At 38.0% G+C, this 21,553-nt stretch overlaps 1 protein-coding gene across 1 annotated transcript in view; it reads right to left on the bottom strand.

The window, feature by feature from the left end:
• LOC143181575 (neurotrimin) overlaps window positions 1–11,836 on the bottom strand; it is a 164,694-nt gene extending 152,858 nt beyond the window's left edge. The window contains exon 1 of the mRNA XM_076382074.1: window positions 11,764–11,836. Within this exon, the coding sequence (XP_076238189.1) occupies window positions 11,764–11,836 (73 nt within the window). The remainder of the gene's footprint in view (window positions 1–11,763) is intronic.
• Window positions 11,837–21,553: the final 9,717 nt, after the last annotated feature.

Raw genomic sequence — 21,553 nt, 5'->3', positions numbered from 1 at the left:
TAAAAATTGCGCCAGCCAATGAAAATATGGAGGGCTTACTTTTCCTGTTTCACTTTGTTTATTTAATATATAATAAATGCCATCCACAAGCGATAAAATGTTCTTCCTACACAAAGACGAAACATTGAAAGTGGTTAATATGTGAAAATATCTTCATATGCATGTGAATTTAAGTTCAAATAAAATCTGATACGTAATTTGTAATGAAATTTTGACTGAGAGGTAAGTTGTTATATTAAACATTATGTAAAACGAATAACCGCTCTTATATACGTGATAATATTATACTTAGGATATATATTTGACTGTAAACATGAATTGTTAGGTAAAAGAGGCTCCATTTGTAACCGAAGTACACTTGAATAACAGTTTAATTGAATTTCATACGATATACCTATATAATTTATTTTCAATAAATAAAATAGAAAAAAGTATAAATCAAAGATATAGTATACAGAGTGTCTCAGTATAATTTTTCTGTACCTCCCAGATTTTGAAGTAATCTTTGTCTTTTATGTAGATTATACTCTTTCTATGAAAATAAGTTAACAGACATGTAACATGTGTATTTCCCACAATCATTTAAGATGTTTAAAATGAGTTAAATCTATCTTTGTAAAAAGTATAATAAGATTCCTTGTGTAGAATATAAATCACTATATAAAGAAAATTGAATTTATGTTTATTTTGACAGTGGCCTAAGTCATAGACACTTTTATTACTTTTTAGTTCAATCGTTTCAATCATTTACATTATTACAATTATATAAATTACTTTGAATTGAACGATTTCAATTATTTCTATAATATCAATGATATTTATGATTTCAAAAATTTCAAGGATCTCAAGGATCTCAAGGACCTCAAAGATTTCAAGAATTTCAGCGATTTTAGTGTTCAATAATACTCAAATTGCTTCAGAACACAAAAAATTGAGAAACTAGGCTGTTAATGAAATTTAACGAAGTATAAATACATATGTCCCTTCTCAACTATAACTTAAATTTTAAATGAACTATGACAATCTCGTGTCTTAAGCACTCGTTGGTCACTATCACTATTTTGAAAACATTTTAATGCTTTCGAGGTATCAAAGATTATCGTCCTGATCACCTATGTGCACATAAAAATAATTTAAATAATTTAGAAAGTTTTCTTAACAAAAAAAATATATTTCAATAATCTTATACCCAGAGATCGAAATAATATCTCGAAAAGCGAATACGTGACAGGCGCAAAAAAGAACCAGAATCAAAGCTGAACAGCGACGCTGCCAAAAATTACTTCCGTTTACCGAGCGGAACCGCAGCGCAGGCGTTAAAGCGTACACTCGTCGGCTGTCGTCTGTTTATCTACGCGCGATCCGCCCTCCTCTTGTCGAGACTTTCGGGGGGGGGTGCCAAGTGGCGAATTGCCGGTTTAATACCGATTGCGCGTGCAAACAGGGATGCGTCAGTCGACAGTGTGCTCCCTGTTTGCGAATTAGGAGCAATCAAACGCAAAATCGTCCCTGCAAATATCGTACTATGTACCAAGCATAGAGTACCCATGGATAATTACTGTCGAACATCGCGAGAATGAAGAACGATTAGGAGGCAAAGATAAGAGAAACGCGCGTAATAGGAGCGAGACAACTCATGTTTCAGTCATGGTGGACCATTCACTGGCCTTCAATGCCTCGATCTTTATTTAGATATGTACGTAGTTCATGTTCATGTTCATGTACAGGTATGGTCAGATAATAATCAAGTTTAAAGATTAAATCATTTGACTGTGAAAATTTTCTTCTGATATCAAATTTTAATTAGATGCAAGACTAGTATCATCTTCAAACCAGTCCTCTTAAGATGGTGTCTTCGAATGCATCGATTTACTACCACTTTTTGATTTTAAACAACAGAGTTTCAAGTGAGTTTTAATTAGAGTATGTATACTACATTTTTGTTTTGCTTTTTCAGAAGTTAAACAATTTTGGAGTAATTATAATTTACTGGATTTAATTTTTTTGGGCTGTATTCATTGAAACAGGTTATTAGAAGTGACAGTACTTTGTAGAGAATCATGGCAGATTGAAATTTTTCTGAATTTTCTGTACTCCTTTAAATTTATTTTGTGAATGTGGAACAGTATTTCATTTATGTAAACAAGTCATTGCTAAACGCGAAAAACCACTGTTTTTACTTTGTAAAATACATTAAAAGTACCGAATAAAACTCGTTGATACCGTGCTGCGTTTTTCAGAAAATTGAGTTTCAATTTTTGCTATGTATGCATTTACTGAAGTCCAATTTTGCGTGCTTCAGATATACACAGAATGAATGAACGCTTCTACTTTTCAGTAGATAAAGTCGGTGGTCAGATTCTGAGGCTTTTATTTACCCCCTGTATCCCTCAGCATCTAACTCTTGTTCTTCTAGATAAGAAAATACATTCTCCTGGTATTAGAAAAATACAGAAAATTCTCAGGGACTCGGATATGACTTTAATATCATAATAAAACCATTTAAAAAGTAAAATGAGTAACCAAAAGATCTACGTATACAAGTCCTTCTTAAATAAAAAACTACCTATTACATAGAACATAAAACAGACCTATCCAGGTATTTGCCCCTACGGGCAGTGGAGTGTCCACTCCTGCTCTCAGAGCAACATGCAACACAAGTCACTCTGCCAAGAACAAAAGGATGGGGGAATCTCTAAATGCAGACAGGAGGTGACGACTAGCGGCTCGTGAACCAGTCGTAGCTCCTTCTACTTTCCTATTCCGCCCAGGCGTAAGCCAACTGCCCTGTGTCTACTATGCAGAACTAGGAGGATAACTCTCAAGGTAACATAGGGACACCTATCAAGAAGACAAGTAAGTACTATTGTTACAGGCGCAGAAGATGTCAGTCGGGATGGCATGGAGGCAAAAGAGGTACTCAGCTCGCTACAAGTAGTAGTAACAGGTGTGACCAATTCAGTCAATGAGGGAAACGCGTGTCTCCCACCTTTATGTGTTTTTTCGCTGAACCAACCAGACTCGGCTAACACCTTTTGAGCTTCCAACATTACATGGAGTAGTGGCTGGACACCTAACTAGTGGGAAACCAGGTATCTAATAGCGGGTGAACCACCTGACTGGTAGTGGAGCTCTCGTGTCTCTCGACGAAAAAGAAATTTATCACTCCTGAGGTGGACTATAGTAGTCCTATACATTCACATAACGCCGCAAACCTAACTTTTTCACGACCCCTGCCAGGAATGCCAGGCATGCAGAACTTTCTAACGTCACTAGAAAGGATGGTGTGAAACCTGCTACCCGCTGATGTCATGAGACAAAGGGGGAATTTTTTCAATGGGGTGGGGATTGCCCCATTAGTGGTTGTTAGAATTCCCCACAACATTCGAAAAGTTCCCTCTGTACTTTATGATGCCATGAGGCATCAGGTTTCATACCATTCCTGGTCACTGGTAACATAGGTAGGGGAATAGGAATACGAGTAGGGGAATGACCCTGTTCGATCATATAGGATCTCTACTCTTACTCCTATTCCCCTATTTATGTTACTAATGACATCAGAATGTTCTACTTGCCTGGCAACCCTGCCTCCTACGACGAAGGTAGCCTGATACTGGGATAAAATGATTATCAGTGACGTCAGCGAATAGCCATTTTAGTCATACATTGTGCAGTATCTCCACACTCCTACTCTCTGGCGTCATTGACAACCATTTTGTCTTGGTATCTGGCTACTCTGTCTACGATCGTGACAATTAAAGGCACTCTTCTACTAGCTAACTAACTTACACTTAGAACACCTAAAGCTATCCATCACTTGTTCTCGAAACGATCCCAACGTTTAATCCACCTCATTTTCTCAGAAAATAAAAGCATAGCTCCTGTAATGTCGTAAAAGAGTCAGGTCGATACAAAGGAAGAAATGAGTAACATATATCGCAAGCCCTGATGAAAAATGCACCCTCGCGTCGTTCACCACTGTCCGTCGTCTCATAATTCACAATACGTTATAATTCAAACGCCTGTGGTCGCGAGAGTGTGTAATCAACGAATCAAAACGCTGACAGTCGGCTCGCTCGAATCGATGGCGCAATTAATTTAAATGCTTCATCCGTGGCTTTCAGCCGCGTCATTCGAAGGATTGGAAAGGCATGACAGGTATATCGACGTCGACGCGTGAACATGGTGTCGCGTATCACCCTAGGCAAGACTTTCTAGTGAGACAAATATTGACACTGACTACTTGATCACCTCTGTAAAATATATTTTTTATATACTGGAGCAAAATATTACAAAAATCTTAAGTACGGTTGGAGATGACGTATAGGTACTGTTTTGTTAAGTAGTTTAAGAACTTTGACAAATTTGTACAGAATTGGTAATTAGGTAAAGTATCCAATAGTGGATACTGTCATAATCATCATACTGTCTATGAATTTAATTTAAAACTAAGGCTCTGATTTTACAATTTAGAAAAATACACTATAGCGGCGTTAATACATTATTTTTACCAAAAAATACCAAATTGCAATATGAACGGAAAGAAAAGATAACTATGACTAGACTTCGAATTGGCCATTCTCGAATCACCCATGAATATCTGTTAGCCGAAATAGAACCACCTTTCTGTAACACCTGCAACCAATGAATAACCATCCAATACCTGTTATTTGAATACAGAAAATACCAGAACCGAAGAAAAAAATACGGATTAAACTCAAACACCAAAATAGTAAAATATTTTTAAATTAATACACGTACCGCAAAATTATAGAATTTTATAACATACTTTATACAATGTTAATAGACAAAACATTTAAAGTATAATTCAAAGTTATAAGTTATATCCTAGAGGCTGAGGAACATTTTCTAAAGTAGATCAGACCACTACAATACCAAAACTCTAGCACAAAGACCAACTTAAATTTTCTTTTCACCAGATTTTCTCTTTCATAACAGAGTTCATATCCTACGACGACCAACCTCACCTGACGCACGCTTAGGACGCCAAACACTCAGAAAACGAGGCACAATAAAACAAATTGAGGATTGAGGACTCTCTCAAAAACAATATTTCTCATTGTTGACTAGTAGCGCAAACCCTGCTGCGACAGCCTGCATCTTGCAACAATGTTCCCGCATGACAAAAAACATCGAACACGACATAGTCAACCACGCCAAACAATGGCACAGCCAGAGTAGGAGGAAGAAAGCAACATAGCGGGCAAGCGCAAAAACTGAGGATTGAATTTCGCAAACAGGACGGGACAAATATCGAACCGTAAATTGTAAATGCTGATAGGTAATCTCCCGAGTTAATAATACGAGAGAAGTGTTTATCTGGATTATCTGTCGCTGTGTCTGTCTAATAAAAGTATTCGATAGAAGCTAACACCTTTTTACATTCCTTCGGGACCGCTAGCAATTGTAGCGCTCATCGATTATGTTCGTCGCTTTAACGCGAGTAAAAGCACGCAATTATCTAGAATAAAGAACTTAGAAGAGAGGGAGGAATATTCCCATGTGACGAACTAAAAGAACTTGAGCCACCAGTTAAGATTTTTAATAAGAAGTGTATAGTGCTGTTTTGATATAAGCTCGCGCTTTGAAATCAAATCGAAGCTAAAGAATGTAAAATACTGATTTCACGAATCCATTCACTTATTAGCAATTTGAATTTGTCTTCTTAAAAATGAGGACCAGATAAAATGAAAGAATGGTTCTAACGTATGAAGGCTTTAACAACACTAATTTATACTCGTTAGAAGACCACGGTGGTAATAGAAAATGAATCTAAAAGGGCATGCAGTATGATATCAACACGAGTGAACGTTCACCAAATCATGTACAAGTATCGAGACTCGTGCATGTATCGAAGTACGTGCAAGTATCAAGGCACGTGCAAATATTGAGGTTCATGCAATTACTAAAATAACCAAATCGCTAACCAAACCACGAACCAAATTACGAACAAGAAACGTCACTGTGTATATTATATTACACGTCTCTCAAAACAAATTCTAATAAATAACGTTGCACTCGGGATTTTCAGTATAAGAACACCCTCTTGAACCGAATCAAAAGGAGAACTTGTCATGTTCTCTATTCTCCTGATTGCTGTTCTCCATATAGTATGTTCAACTGAACTGACTCGGCCCTACGGCGTTAGGCGAATTCGTAACTAATTTGGGTAATAAGGTTCGCGCAATTAGGGAGAAGCTAGAACGGTAGATTTACGAGGACGCCAAGAGACACGCGATAATTCGGTGCTAAGTCATTAGCCTCGCCGTTTACACCGCAAGGTGTGCATAATGATGCCGACGTATCTAGCTGGTCCCCTAATTCGCCAGCATCCACTGCTACTCGCTGTTCTGATTATCCTTTCAATTTTATGCTTATGTGTTTCCACCTTGGCTGCGTTCCGTACCCAATAACCATTTCGCGCAATTTCGCGAAGAATCCGACGCTAACCTCAAAATTGATGCTCCTTTACGGTGCACCAATGATGTCAGGATTTCGAAGGTCATTTGCCGGATGTGTCCTGATTTTGACGAAAGTCTGCGGATTTGTGAGCAGCTTTGTTAAATATGTCTAGCTTTCAATATACGTTTTAATAATTAGTGGATATATCTATACGTTAAATACTGATTCCTGGCATACTAAGGTAGACCCCTCAGGACTCCTCAGTTGTTTCTATAACATGAACGATTTGAAGATTTCAAATTCTGAAATTTTCAAGTATTTATATTACGAATCTTTATTTCTCACATTTTTAATTTTTGAATTTTCGAATATCCAAAGGTTTTAAATATTTAGAATACAAAACCTCGAGTCCTTAAAGTTTAAATTCTTAACTTCTTAAATTTCAAATATTCAAAACTTTGAAATTTGATTCTTTATGTTTGTTTCTATTTCTGGTTTCCAATTCCTGAAACTCTGCATTTGAGCTTTGAAAATTCGAAATATTATTACCACGAATTAACAATAATTAGTAATGAATAAGTTTAGTTGTTCCTTCTGTAATTTAGTTATTATAAAACTTTCAATTCATATGTTGTTGGTAGAAACAAACTTGTAGTTAGTCGTTCTCTTATTGCTAGTTTACTTCTAACCTAACCTATTCACTACAATCAGGGACACATTATCTTTGAGAACCTTAATGACCGTTCAAGGAACACATACTCACTTTCTCAAACAGTTGGTCTGCTTAAGGAAATAATCTATTTTAATGACCTGTTAATCTTAATGTAAAATGGAGACAAATGATATATTCTGTCATAAATCATACTGTGAATATTCCTATCACGATTTAAAATATTGAGGCATATATTATTTACATCTATGAACAAGTTGTTATCCTTTTTATTTTTTATTTTCAGAAAAATGATTATTTTCTTGTATTTTTTTTACCATTCTTCACACGAGATTTATGACTTCCTATAGTTACGTGATCAACCTTGTATAACGAGTTGCACATGTCTGAACAGTAAAAAATCCTTACTCATACTTTTGTGCATTAAATTTGTATTAAAAAAAATTCTATACTCTTTTTAATAGCATTTTGGTGAAGCACAATACTGCATAAAAGAGTAGACTGAAAAAAGAAGACTAAACGAAGTTTTGGAGTATGTTATAGTTAACAAATTTTATAAAATTTAAGTGTTCTAACTGGAAGGAAATATAGCTTTTCCGATCTGAAAAGCAATAAAAGATTATTGGAGACTTTCTCAGAGAATTTTCTGAAAATGTGCTAAACATCAATTGCTACTTCCAAAAGGAGGTTTTTAATTTAGTAGAAAGCTCTTCCATAATCAGACATTTATGTTTTACTTTACGTTAGATGGAGAATCATTCTAAGAATACGTGTGAGTATGTGTGCAATAATAGTAATGGAGATGAATTTCTGTCCAGAGAACACAATATAATTATTGATTATTGATCCCTGGGATGAGGGAGTGTTCTGCATCTCCCTAATGGCATGTAAATCACTACTGCGAACAGAGGAGCCAGGCGCTAATAGTACACGCGTTACAATGTCAGATGTTTTCTACCAATTACCCTCGAGGGCCCTCGTATAGCTACAGATGTATAACTGGAGGTACGTAAATCCCACACAGTGCTTTTAAAAAGTAGAATTTATAAACTTGCTATCAAGGACTCCTGGCAATTACCGAGATCAGCACATTGCAAGTGCCTGGAAGTAGTAGTTTCCTTCAAACAAGAATTTCAGACTTCAGGAACCTTTTCAGAACTGCCATCAACTGTGTATAGTTTACTGAAGATAAATTTGAAATTGTAAATCAACCCAAATGGTAAATAAAAACATGAAGCGACCAAAGAGAGGGCCAGGGGTTTCAGCATCGAGTACGATGTTTCCTTTTCGGTTTTCCGTGAATAAGAGTACTCGAATTTGTTTATTCATACATACCTACTTTATAATTTCTTTCATATCGCGAAAATATCACATTTTACTTAGACTTTTTTCTGTGAGTCTTATTGGAAATGTCACTATATTTAGTGTGTTTACTGTGATCATCAGAACAAATCTCTGAAAACCAGTTTGGCAGGAAATATTTAGACATACTTGTTATACTAAATAATGATTAATATAACAGAAAAGAATTTTTCAAAAATTATAGTCAGAACAAAATACTCGTATATAAAGCCAAGGTCCTACTATAATAATTTGATATTCAAAGCTTCATCAATACAATTCAAAACATATGTGACTCATGTGAAAGTTCATTGACAAATGTCGAAATCTGGACTCAAAACCTATATTTCAAAACTGTCATATTTGGCCAGTAAAGCAAAATCGGAAATATATGTATTAAACTAGAAATGTGTCTATCGTCCCATTCCTAGACTCCCTTGATCTTTACTTCTAAATTACCCCACAAACTTCACCTGAACAATTGATGAACATCGAAAACACCATGCTTCAAGAAAACGCAAAAAGTCGAAAATCCACTTTTTCTCGGATCACCCAGAAGCAAGTAGCCTCTCGAATCCGACCACTGTGTGCATCTCTTCTCCCCATGCTCCCTACCCTGGCTCGACGGACGTAGAAATAATCGTTCCGGCGCGAATAAACGAGGGATCTCCAGCACGATCTACGAAGTGTCCCGTCAGACGACTAAAGAACCTATTTCCACCCAACCAGCCGAGAAAGAGAGAGTAATTATTATCACGCGAAAGGATAAGGAGAGTTCGTTGGACTAACTTCCGCCGTGATAATTTATACTTGCCATGGTTCGTGCGGTGTGGAAGAGAGAAAGAAGGACGGAGACACGGGGGAAAGGCCAGTTGCGAAGATTGGAAGGAGGAAAGAAAGAGGCGTCGTGCAACGGCACAATGCCGACTTTGCGCGTTTCCATTTGAATATACCGTGACACGATTCGAAGAGTTCGTCCCTTTTTCAGAGGCACGTAATGAACGGGCATGGCAATTGCACAATAAATCGAACTGGTGGACTCCAGCTTAGCTTTAGATTCATTGGCTTCATCGAGGGGCTGAGGGACCGATAGTGTTGTGATTTATGTAGGTTTTCTGTATGTGAAATTGAATTGGTCGGGACAGGGGTAGTGTCCGATATGAGTTGAAGTGTCCACCAAGATTCTTTTCAACGCGTGGAAGTTGTGACGAACATAGCACTTCGAATCTGACTCTAAATGAAGCTTCATTCCAGCTATAGTGTGCATTCTAGTATAGTCCTCTTGGAAATTCTTGTAAATACGATGTGTAGCTGGGAATAACATTACTATTCATTACTATGGAATAGCATTACTATGAAAATGAGAGATGAGATACTGGAACTAGAAAAGGTGGAGAGAAAGAGAGCTTTTCGTCCTACGCCTGTTATTCGACTCCTCATTAAGGCTACCCAATAAGTTAGATCAAAAGTTGTACTTAGAACTCCTATAGGTGGCTCCCCTAATAGCCTACATTATTCCACTAGGTTGACAGTATCCTGAACACTTTATTCACCCACAAACGCAGATTTTTTATACACCTTCCAAAACATCGCTGCACACACGCGAACACACACACGCACACACGCAGACATACACACATTACTCAAGGAGAACCACGAAAACACGTTACCAATATTTCCCATTGGTCAAGGGTCACAATAATATATTCGATCCCCTTTCTCATCATTTGTCCTATTCCTTAAAGTTCCTGAGGACATGGTCCACCAATCTTATCAAAGAGATCAGTTTATGGACTTCTTCCTTCCCTTTGTCACTCGGCTAAGAAGAAAGAAGCGAAGGTCAGCCAACGAAAATGGTAAACGAGGGATAATTCTGCGAACGGGTACAATCGCCCTCCATCGAAGGGGGGCTAAATTTACAACACGATCTTGCGACGTCGACTTCGTGCGCGAGCCCGCACTAACGTGGATTTTATGCACCTATATAGGGAACAGTAAAACGGAGGTGGCGATTAAAGAGATCCACTGGCCAGATAAGATTTCGATCGCCCCTCACGAGCTCTATCACACGCGCAACAGACGAGCACACCTTTTTTTCCCCCGGAAACCGCCAAACGGTAAAATAGTTTACGAAGAACATCAATGTACCTGCACTCAGTTGACCATCAAAGAGGGATTTTGTTGACATACCAGGAGAGTCTGAGTCCGAGAACTCCTTAAAAGAAAGCTAACAAAGGTCAACAAACCCAATAGTGCAAATAAATTGTACTGGGAAAGAGGAAGGATGGACTCTCATGTTCAAGTGAAACGAATAATTAGCAAATTGAGGTAACAATCAGCAGAAGGATGAATTTATCCACAAGAGCTAAGAACTGAGACACACTGACAGGTAAACAAACCGAAACCTTATAATAGAGCAGAAGAAGATAATAAATGTTAGGAGAATTACAAAACAGAAAGAGACCAACACCCATTATGAATACATAATATGCTACAACCCAAATCAACTGCTGAAAAGAAAACACCTAATTTAGTAAACATAACACTTGGAATGTACACTATTGGGAAAAATATCATATGCAAATGGTATGATAATGAAATTACAGTAGCAACTAGTAAAGTAATGAAACCATCTCCAGAAGTTAAAGGCTTATTGGATACGAAGAGAAAATTGGCAACATGCCTGCTAGGTTACTGGTGCGAAACTGGAGATTACAGTAAACCTCCTTAGAGAAACACATAAGAATTCCAAAAGGTCCAGAAGTAAAGGAACTAGAGATTCGTGTTGGAAAAATTGAAGAAATAATTGAATCAACGTCGACCACGCTAAGTTAAAACCACCACAAGAAGCAACTAGTCTTCTTCTAGCCTTAAGGCTGCATCCCTTAGTTAAACTTTACACCATTTACACTTCGTACCCAATGGCTGGTCTAAATAGTGGTCAGTTTACGATCGCGATATTGAGATTGTCCGTAGGAACAGTTATAGCAGCGCGGGAGATGACAAAGGGTTGAAACGACTCAACACATTTGCTCCAGGGGAATAGCTTTCCTCGTACACGCGTAAACTTTATTACTCGCTGGTGCTCCGCGTTTACACTGGACATAAACCTGTTCCTATGTGAGCGTAGTTTGTAACACCATGTTGAAGACATTTTTGCGAGAATTCTTAACGTTCTAACAAACTGTTCACGTTAGGGGCCAAGGATCCACATTCAACATTGACGTTCAGGAGTTAGGCTAACCGTCCCTAACTGTGTTCCAGCGAAAAGGATATGATTCACTGAATAGCCAAGTGAAAGAGGTTCGATTAATCGATTGGTCGATTACCTGGTGACGGATCGTTCAGCGCCGAGGCCCATGTCGCGATGCAGAAAACCGAAACCGCGAGAACGGGGAGCATATTGCTACGTGGACGACGCGACTACGTCAACTAACTGGCGGACGCCGGCCGTCTCGACGCTTAGCCCGCCAACTAGTCGACGCCTGCGCGCTAAATTACGCGGCTTCGTTGGTGAAAATACCACAAAATATCTGTTTACAATTGTCCCGTCGAGCTGCTATGAGGACATGAACGCCTCTTTACGCAAGTAAAGGAAACACAGCACCGATGCTAGTCATTCTCACGTGAATTACATTAGGGCAGTAATTTCTTTAAAGATTCTCCCCTTTGCCACGTCTTCCCTTTTGCATCCTGGCTGGCTCAAGTCTTAAAAGCCAATTAATTGTAGCAGAGGCCTAGTAACGAATTTGCCATGATCAAAAACACGGCAGAAATTCTTTAATTGATGCTGCCATCTCAAGACGATCTGCTGGGCGGTTCCTCGTGTAACAGTCAGTTAAGCGAGGTGCAATTGGATGGCTCGTTTCGTGAACTTTTAATTATTCAAGATTAGGCCGCGAGTGGAAGCTTCTTGGAAAAGGGATTAATACTGGACGCTCTGTGCGTCTTTAGCGTTTTCTATAATTTCACACCTTCCAGAAACTTGAATGCTTTGATGGCTTTTACAAATTTGCAGAATCTTGAGAGATTTGGAAGCTTTGATAGCCACGATCAATAGACGTCTTCAAAGATTTAATCTTCCATTTGTGTTTAATAGTTTCAACGGGTTATCGTAGGAATTAAGAAAGTTCGAATTAAGTTAGCGTCTGAAGCACTACTGAATCTTAATTCTCAATTCCTAGGTTTGTTAACCAGTGTAGAAATGCAAACATCCTAAACTATAGTAACTATAGCAGGTAACGTTATGCTTCTCGTTTTTTCTCTATCACAACCTTCACCCCGTTCTCTTCCTGAAAACTATCTCCAAAGACTATCAAAGTCCACCAGAAACCAATTTTATGTTTACTTCCTTTCCCCATGCATACGTAATAAGACCTTTCTTCAATTTGCCCTGAATCGGCCGCTGTTTCCTCTCGCAGTCATTAATTGTTAGTTTAAAATAGTGCGGAAACGCGGCTTCGGCATAGCCGCAGCTTCAAACTTCGCTGAAAACTTCGAGTACTTCTCGGACATTAACGAACGTAAATTGCCTCATACATAGAAAAGTTCCGTCGGGCTTACGAAACGCTTCTTGTTCGACCCGCTCCTCGACTTAATCGGCCGTGAAGAGTCCAAATCATCGAACACACGGGTGCAACGAATAGCCACGTTTATGAGAACAACCATCCTAATCTCAATCTCGAGAAACTTCAAGATGTCCGCCAAGCGTTTATGGCATTGTTTGTACCACATGTAACGCACAGTTTAGCTGTCTCATCTAGCTGAAAAGGCGGCATTAGCAGCACGAGGTGCTGCAGTCTCATGGCAGCTAAAGGGGCATGCTGGTATTAAGCCAGAAATTGCAGTGACATCTGGAATACAATATTCTTTCGTCATTAGAGATCACTTAGACGTTTGAAATTTCTTCACCCTTGCAGTTTTTGGGTATGAGCCATCTCCTCGTGCAAAAGGTATCCCAACTGAACAATTGGGAAAGCTCAACTGATGACTCGCTGTCTTCAATTTGACTGATGAAGCTAACTGCAATGCTTGCAAGACTTTAGGACATATCTTCCAAAAGGACACGGTTTACCACCAAAGGTCCTGACAAAGATAACTATATGTCACAGAGAATTCTTCGCTTGCGGGATTTGATAGTAAGGACTATGGAGGTGATAAAAGGCTGCCAGAAACTGAAGTGACTATCAAAGAATTTCGGTAACTTAACAGTTTCGATTCTTTTAGTACTTTTTTATTTGACAAGATAAAAACAACCCTTATAGGTTAATGCAGGCTGGCCTACTTGTCTACAGTAGCTAAAACTGCTACTATTACAAAGAATATAAAGTATTCTATGCTCGATGGATTTTCATGTGTTCCATAAATATTCATATACTTCGTAATTTATGGATTTTATTCTGCTTAATCCTTTCATTACTGATGACGCCTATTGGCACTTTAAAAATTTGCTTGCCCTATTGGCAGCTATTAGTATTTAACTACATTTGGCATCATCTGGTATGTATTAAAATTTGTTGCAGCAAAAAGGTTAAAAGTAATGTTCATATTTCTATTTTCCACAGTCTTCTTACTTAAACCTTGACCACGTGGCAACCAAATCAGCACTGTCATAGAGTGTGTTGCCATAGAAAAAGACTTATACTCGAAGGCATTTAAAGTAAAAAATTGAATTTCATTTTATTTTGGCATGTAGCATCGCCCTTTCAAATTTCTGCCACTTTTTATTGAACACCCTATAAAAATTCTATCAAAGCTTATATCGATCATCTTAGAACCAATTAGACGTAACTTCGGGGTGCTACTGCATCCCACTTAATGAAATTTCTACACAAACGTTCTCCACCCCTTATTCGGTTCATCTTCCGTGAGTCAAGTTTATGTGGAGCTATCCGGCTGCTTCTTTTGACCATATTCGTTCAAAACTTAATTTCCCCTGGTCCAATCATAGACAAAGTAGATTATTGGCCGTCGGAGAGAGAGAAGCACAAACTGAAACTTTTGATCGTCCTTCGGAATCATCGTCGTGACCACAATTCCATTTAACCCGATAAATCCGAATTGGTCGTGTGTATAGACGAGCAGCAGCGATGAAACAACTTGCCAGGTTCATTTTTGGGGAAAATAATTGTTTAGTTTCATTATTTCACACAACTTCTAAAACGTATGCACGACTGAAATTCCCATTTTCCCACTCTTCGATTTTAACCACTCTTTGCGGCGACAAGGGCATTTCGTTTCATTTTGTTCAGGATTGATCGATCGTGCGATCTGAAGAGTATGTCCACGAAATGGAACCTCTGTGCCGAATTTCGATCGAATGCAGCTTTTTTCAGTATTCGTAGGTATTTTTTGTGCTAGAAACAATATCGTTGTTCTTTTTCTCCATCTAGATTATATTTCGGTTGCCATGCAGCAGGTACGAATGTCACAGTGCTCAAAGTCCTCTAATTTCCTAGTGAAATTCTATCGAGCACGTTTCGACAGATGATTCGTACAAAAACGTCCAATCGTTCAAAAAATATCTCTCAGTATACATATAGTATATGTAGTTTCACAAAAGCAGTAGGTGTCTGTTTAATCATTTTTTAGTACATGCAATTAAATAAATTGATTTTGTAATTATTGTATGCACTAATGTAGAACATTTTTTGGTATCCTAGATGTCATCGTTAACTCTTAACTCATTCAGCATGACAGTAATCGTTATGACTTCCATTCATCTACCACGAAATATATTGTCTACCATAATTCTAGTTACTATGAAACAGCTGAATGAACAGTATCCTAAAATATAATAAATTTGTTCTAAAATACTGTTAGATTCGCAATGTCTATATCAATGTCGCTCTTCCTATCACAAATCATTTTTTACTAAATAACACTGCTTGCATTTGCAGATTCCGAGTATCGTAGTTGCTCTTTTTAAGTACACAGCTCCATCCTTGAAATATTCGCGATGTTTATGGTTATGTTCGACTGACAACGCACGTTCTTCAGTTCACGACTCGTTCACACCCGTTAACTCGACAGTTCGTGTTCGTGTGAACATTTTACAGTCGCGAGTCTCGGCACACAACATGTTTAGCATTATGAGTGCGAAATGAAACGTGCATAATCCTAAAATCTGTATTTAATGCATGTACATGTAGTTTCAAAGCAAAGTAGCAAAACACGCGGTTTGATGGGAGCGTCGTCTGACACGATCACGTCGAATGCTGCCACGCTGCGGAGATCGTATAAACGAAAAAAAGCATAGATGGTTACACCAGTCGACAGCCGAAATTCGCATACATTTGTGTGCAAATTCGACACATTCAGTAGCGCCATGCCTCCTGCTTGCAATTTAGGACCGAATCTGGCCGACTTACAAGGCTGTACCTATACCACAAATTCTGTTTTGGAGTGAGATGAATAGAAAAATAGAATGAGACAGAGATACATAATAATTTAGGTTACGTTTACTTATGTCTGATATAGCGATGGCCAACTTACGAGGTAAAATTCTGGCCAGGATGCAAAGCACTACTGTACATCAATACTAACAGTTTCGACAGAAACTATAAATAATATAACCCTTAAATATTAACTCCAACCTCCCAGAATTGATAATACACTAATTTATGTTGTTCACAAAATATCGACGCATTACTGTCTCCGTGACAAATTACAATTAAAGTCTACGGATAGCATAATCAACCTGGTTCAATTCACCTTCTCCTTTGTGCTAGTATTAATTTTTAAATGGTCCCAACAGCAGTACAGCTTGCGTGATATGTAGCCTCGGTAGGGATACTATACGGGAGGCTAGCACAGTGCTAGATGGAATCGCGCTCGGTCTGATGTTATTACAGTACAATTGCTGTCGCTTATTACAGGTGTATAGTTCCACGGACGTTCATTTTCCCTGCGAAAAGGGAAATCATCAAAAGCGTAGATTTTCTTGAATTACTGCCTCTAACAACCGTACCGTGACCAAAACTTTGGCCCTTCATCCACTCTGGAATAAGGAATATATATATTTCTCAGTTTTCAATCAATCGCGACTTCGGAGACATTAGAAGTTCTCGACAATGGAATTTCATGGGAATTAATTATTCAACTGTGGCCGCGTGTTCTGGCATAGAATCGACTTGTTTTCACGAATCTGACGCTTGTGGTGTACATTCTACGAAGTTCTACCAAATTGTGTATTAATTTAGATGGTGTACCAGACGGAGTTGCTTTAGCATTGCGGAGAGCTGAGTACAAAGTAAGTTAAAAGTATCCTCATTTGTTGGCTTGAAGAAATGAATTTTCTGAGGAACTTTTTACTATTATTTATTATTGGCTCACCAATGTTCTAAGTCATTAAAAAAGGTAAAGGCAGCTAGCTATCATGTTAAACACAATTAGCCTCCTGCTTTCAATCCAAGATACAAATTTAGACAAGGCCAGGATTACATGTTTAGAGACCTAAATAAATAAGGACTCTGGTCACCCTCTTCTCACTGGACATTGCTTAGCCTCAGTTACAGTCTACTATTTATTGTTAATTCACTAGTAGAAGTAGTTATTTAGTGCTACTTGCAATTAGTGTAAATTGTATTGTATTGAATTTGCTGAATTTCGTTCTATTTTAGCATGCAGAATCACTCTTTAAAATTTCCTATATTTGTTATTGAACAACCTATACATTTGTATAAAATCGTTTCAATTGTATATGAACATTTGAAATTTTCAAAATTGAAAAAACTAAAATATTTGACAATCTTTTAAAAAAATATAAAATTTTGAATATTTTTAAGTAGACTACAGAATAATTTTTAACTGCAACAAAATTGATTAAATATTAACATTTAATAAATTGAACACTAATAATAAATAAGTAGGTATACTCTTCGACGGTCGAATTCCCTACAAAAATTCTAAGAAGTGACGATTTGAAAATATGCAAATTTCAAATAAAGACTTAAAAATGTGGGAATATGAAAATATGAAATTTGAGAATTTCTGAACCCAATAATTAAATGATTCAACAAAAAGTCGCTTGTTTATTCAATCATATAAACTATTTTTTCTCACATACAGCAATTGTTTAAACCTTACGTCAAATCAGCTGGCATAATGTATTGTTCCTATGATGATCTTTAAATAATTTTACTCGAATAATATCAATTACTGCACAGGGTAAGCCCATGCTTCCCACGAACCCTATTTCATGATCCTGACAGGCAATGAATCAAGTTCCGATATTACATTAGGTATTCACGTATCGACATTACAGCGATATAATTTATATTTGCACAAATTTTAAGACGTGTTCATAATTTACAACCACTTACAATATAAAAGCACGACCTTAAAAGATTTCGCGTGATAGCCATGCTGATGTGAAGACATTGCATTCGTGATCTAGGCACGGTGTTCCACCAGTCGTGAAACACGCCATGCCATCGTTAATGCAGTGATGCATGGAGCATTATTTTATTTGCATGATCTTACGTACGGTGACTCGTCATTTCGACACAAACTCTTTGTAAATCATAAGTCGTTTCTTCAGGTATCTGCCAAACAATGCCTCCTGAATATCTCTGATAGAAATGTATGTAAATGCCTAAGTCAGATAAATTTGCTGGAACATTATTTTACTATTCATCTAAGCAATAGCCGACTACGTACTGGTATCTCAACAGTGACGATAATTTTACTTAGTTTTTAATTTAAATTCCAATGTACCTGATAAGGAAATCAAAAATAGTATATTCAGCCACTGAGACGTGCATTTTAGGCGACACCCACAAAAATACCCTAGGGTATTGGAGAGGGGATACGCTTTTCCCTCTCGGTGAGGAATTCCCTGGCAACCCTGTTCACGACTAAGAAATATTCAACCTCCGTTAATAGGCAATACTATTACATCTTCAAGTATACGAGTATTTAATTTTATTTGTTGGAAGTCATCAAAGTTATTCTCAGGCAGTATAAGGCCTTTAGTTTTAATCATCATAAAGTTTCAGGTTTAGCTAGTAACAGATCCTCAGTTTTAATCAATAAAAGTTTTCGTCTTCAGCTCAGAATGAACTTTCAATCTCAACCAATGTGTACTTACTTGTAGCTACTCAGTACAAATTTTTAATTTAAATTAGTGTAAATAGGATTAGTACAATTTTTAATAGCAAACATATGTTTTAAATAGTAACAAGTCGTAAACTTGGATCAGTATGAGTCCTCAGTTTTAACTAACAGTGGTTCGATCATTTCAATTCGTAAAGATTTTGACTCTTCAGTTTCCAGTGCACCATCTCAAAATTTCCTCAAGTACTACTTTACAGAATAGAAAAGACATAAATAACCCGCAGTTCCTGTTGTCTTCTTAATCACAAGAAGCATCAAAGGACTCAACATATCTACACTTACTGGACCAGTTTCACGACACACCCGCTACATCCAACAGCAAAAACAATTTCCCAAACAATTCGCTTCCCTTCTATTTCCTTCTATTTCACTTATCTGCCTTCAGCAGCACGGCTCGTTACGAGAATCCGACGTATACGGTTTTACTAGCAACAAAATTCTACAAGGCGTCTTGTACCAAATCGCGGGCACTGACGTTCTTATCGGAGTAAGGTAAATGTCCCAGTAATTAACCGTATCCCGATACCTGAACACTAACGTCAGTTTTATTCAATTTTAGGCTAAAATTTGCATGCAATAGGTGTGCATAAATAAAAATAAGAATTGTCGTAAAAAAGTATCACCAGTTACTGGGGATCTCATACTTAAGTATCGGGGCATGCAATTTTAGGTTGTTCCCTTACTGGGACATTTGACGTCTTAAGCGTCCAGGTATTGGGACGTTTACCTCGCCAGCCTCGAGCTTTCATGCGACTAAAACGCAGCACGAAGAAAGGTTTCGACCCAACCCAACAGCCGGTTTGATTTCTGGCAGGCAGGTGAAATGAGCCAGAATGAAGGGTTCGAATGGGAGCCTAAAAAAGATCGCTAGGCAGGTTCCTAACGATCCTTCTATCCGAGGAGCAACGAGCCCGCGTTTGAGTTTAACAAGATTGTCACGTGCACATCGGTGCAAGGCACGTGCACCCTCGATGCACGAGTATGTTCTCGCGGTCGAATCCTTGAGACGCGACGGGGATCGAAGGCAACGGCTCGCGAGGATCGATTTCAATTTAGCGGCCGTTTAAGCGTGCACGCTCGTGGCTAACGAGCTTTCGAAAGTCGTAGATAGCCGACAAGTTGGCCTACACGGACGCCGCGGCTCTAAAACCACCCTTCGGAACTTACCGCAGTCAGCCAGCAAGCACCGCGAGCACACGTGTAACACGACACCGATAACTCCCTTACATACCTATAGAATAGAACCACGCGCACCAATGTACTGGGTGTTTCCCTTTGATCGGCTTACTAAAACATTTTCATTGAGGAGTGAAACGTACCCCATTGGTCAAAAATTTGGAATCACTTATTATAATTTCATAATTGAACTACATAACAAAATACTTTTGACTCACAGTTAGTACTTACAAGAATTTTATTATTACAATACCTTTTATTTAAAAAATTTACAAAATAATTCCATACTTCTGACTGGTAGTATAGGTTTGGTGGAGGTAGTACTCAAAAGTGATGTCGAGGTTAGGTCTGGATTAGGTAGACTTCTGATTGATTGAGGTTGTTTAGAGGAGACTAAGGAACTGTAGTTTAATAGAATCTAAAGATGAAAGAATTGAACGAAGTTGGGCAGTATCATATCTTTTGTCAATACTAACTGCTATAGTACACGGTGAATGTTGAGCGTTATTTGGAACCAGGGTAAGGTACTAATTCTGGTGAACTTTAAACGTTAACTTTTCGCCAAGAACATATGTAAATTATCGATAGCAATGCAAAATTCGTGAGTTCCTTAAGTATTCCATATTTCACAAGTTGGACCTTTTAGTTTCTCGAAAAAAGACCAAATCTAAGAAGAGTCGTTTTTTTAGGGATCTTTCAATTGGTAAATATCTAAGACAGATGCTACCAATGTTAGTTGTTATTTAACCGTTATATAACGGTTAGTTGTACCCTTTATTGCGATTTAACTTCAAGTAAGAGTGTGAACTGAAGTACCCTAAACATTTCTAGAATTAACGGAGAGAATTCCCAACTGATCCCTTCCAAAGACGTCTGTACAAACTAGCAATAAGCTTCAATAAGCGACAAGATGAATACTAAAAACAAGTGCTACCAATAAAACCTCCTTCCGAGTTAAATAGTGGTGGACCGACTAAAGCTCTCCAGGATCACCAATTCCTATGTAGGAATTTATCCCTTAGGCCTGAGGGATATTGATGACGATAGATAAAAACGTGCATCCTAAACTGCATTGTAGGGACACTTCAATTATTAAAGGAATTTTAAAATTTACCTACCCATTCACTTCCTAAAAATAGACAGTTAGTTAATTCTTTGTACAAATACAACCTCTGATGTAACTTGACTATTCCCACATCTAAGGCACAGATCTGCTCGGTAGCCATCATGACAAGTTCACTAGCAGAGTTTGGATTCTGCACCTTTGCTAACACCATCATCTAACTCTAACTCATCACTCTATCATCAATCATAACAGTATTATTATTAAAAATCCTACTAACACAAAGGCATGAACAAAAGTCCTAGTTACTCAAAACTAACAAGTCTTTTCCGGGTAAATAAATTAACGTCTCCAATAGCCGAAACAGTGTACCTAAGCAAGGAATCTCATCACGAGAAAGTAGCCGAATTCGTCGTTAGAAACTTGGTCCAAGGAAACCTGACTTTATATCTCACTTCGGAGGTGTTTCTTTAATCTTGCCAAAATGAAAGAGCTTTCCTCAAGACCAAGCGAATATCTAAAGAATTTCGGTAAAACCTGATTAGAGAAACGGTCGAGGAAACTGATTAAAATAGAGACACCCTGTACATATATATATACGGAAGTGTATATGTATAGATACATCGTAAGATCTCGCGGCGGCAGGCATTGTTAACGTCTAGAAAGGATAAAAGCACCGTGGAAGGTGGTCAGAGACTGTTTTACTGCTTTTCCAGGAGCGGCAGCGAGTCGATGGAATGGCGTGCAGTTCTGCTTTCAAAGAT

This window comes from Calliopsis andreniformis, chromosome 7 (assembly GCF_051401765.1).
Source record: "Calliopsis andreniformis isolate RMS-2024a chromosome 7, iyCalAndr_principal, whole genome shotgun sequence".
NCBI classification, from domain to species: domain Eukaryota; kingdom Metazoa; phylum Arthropoda; class Insecta; order Hymenoptera; family Andrenidae; genus Calliopsis; species Calliopsis andreniformis.
This window is presented reverse-complemented; position numbering and strand designations above follow the sequence as displayed.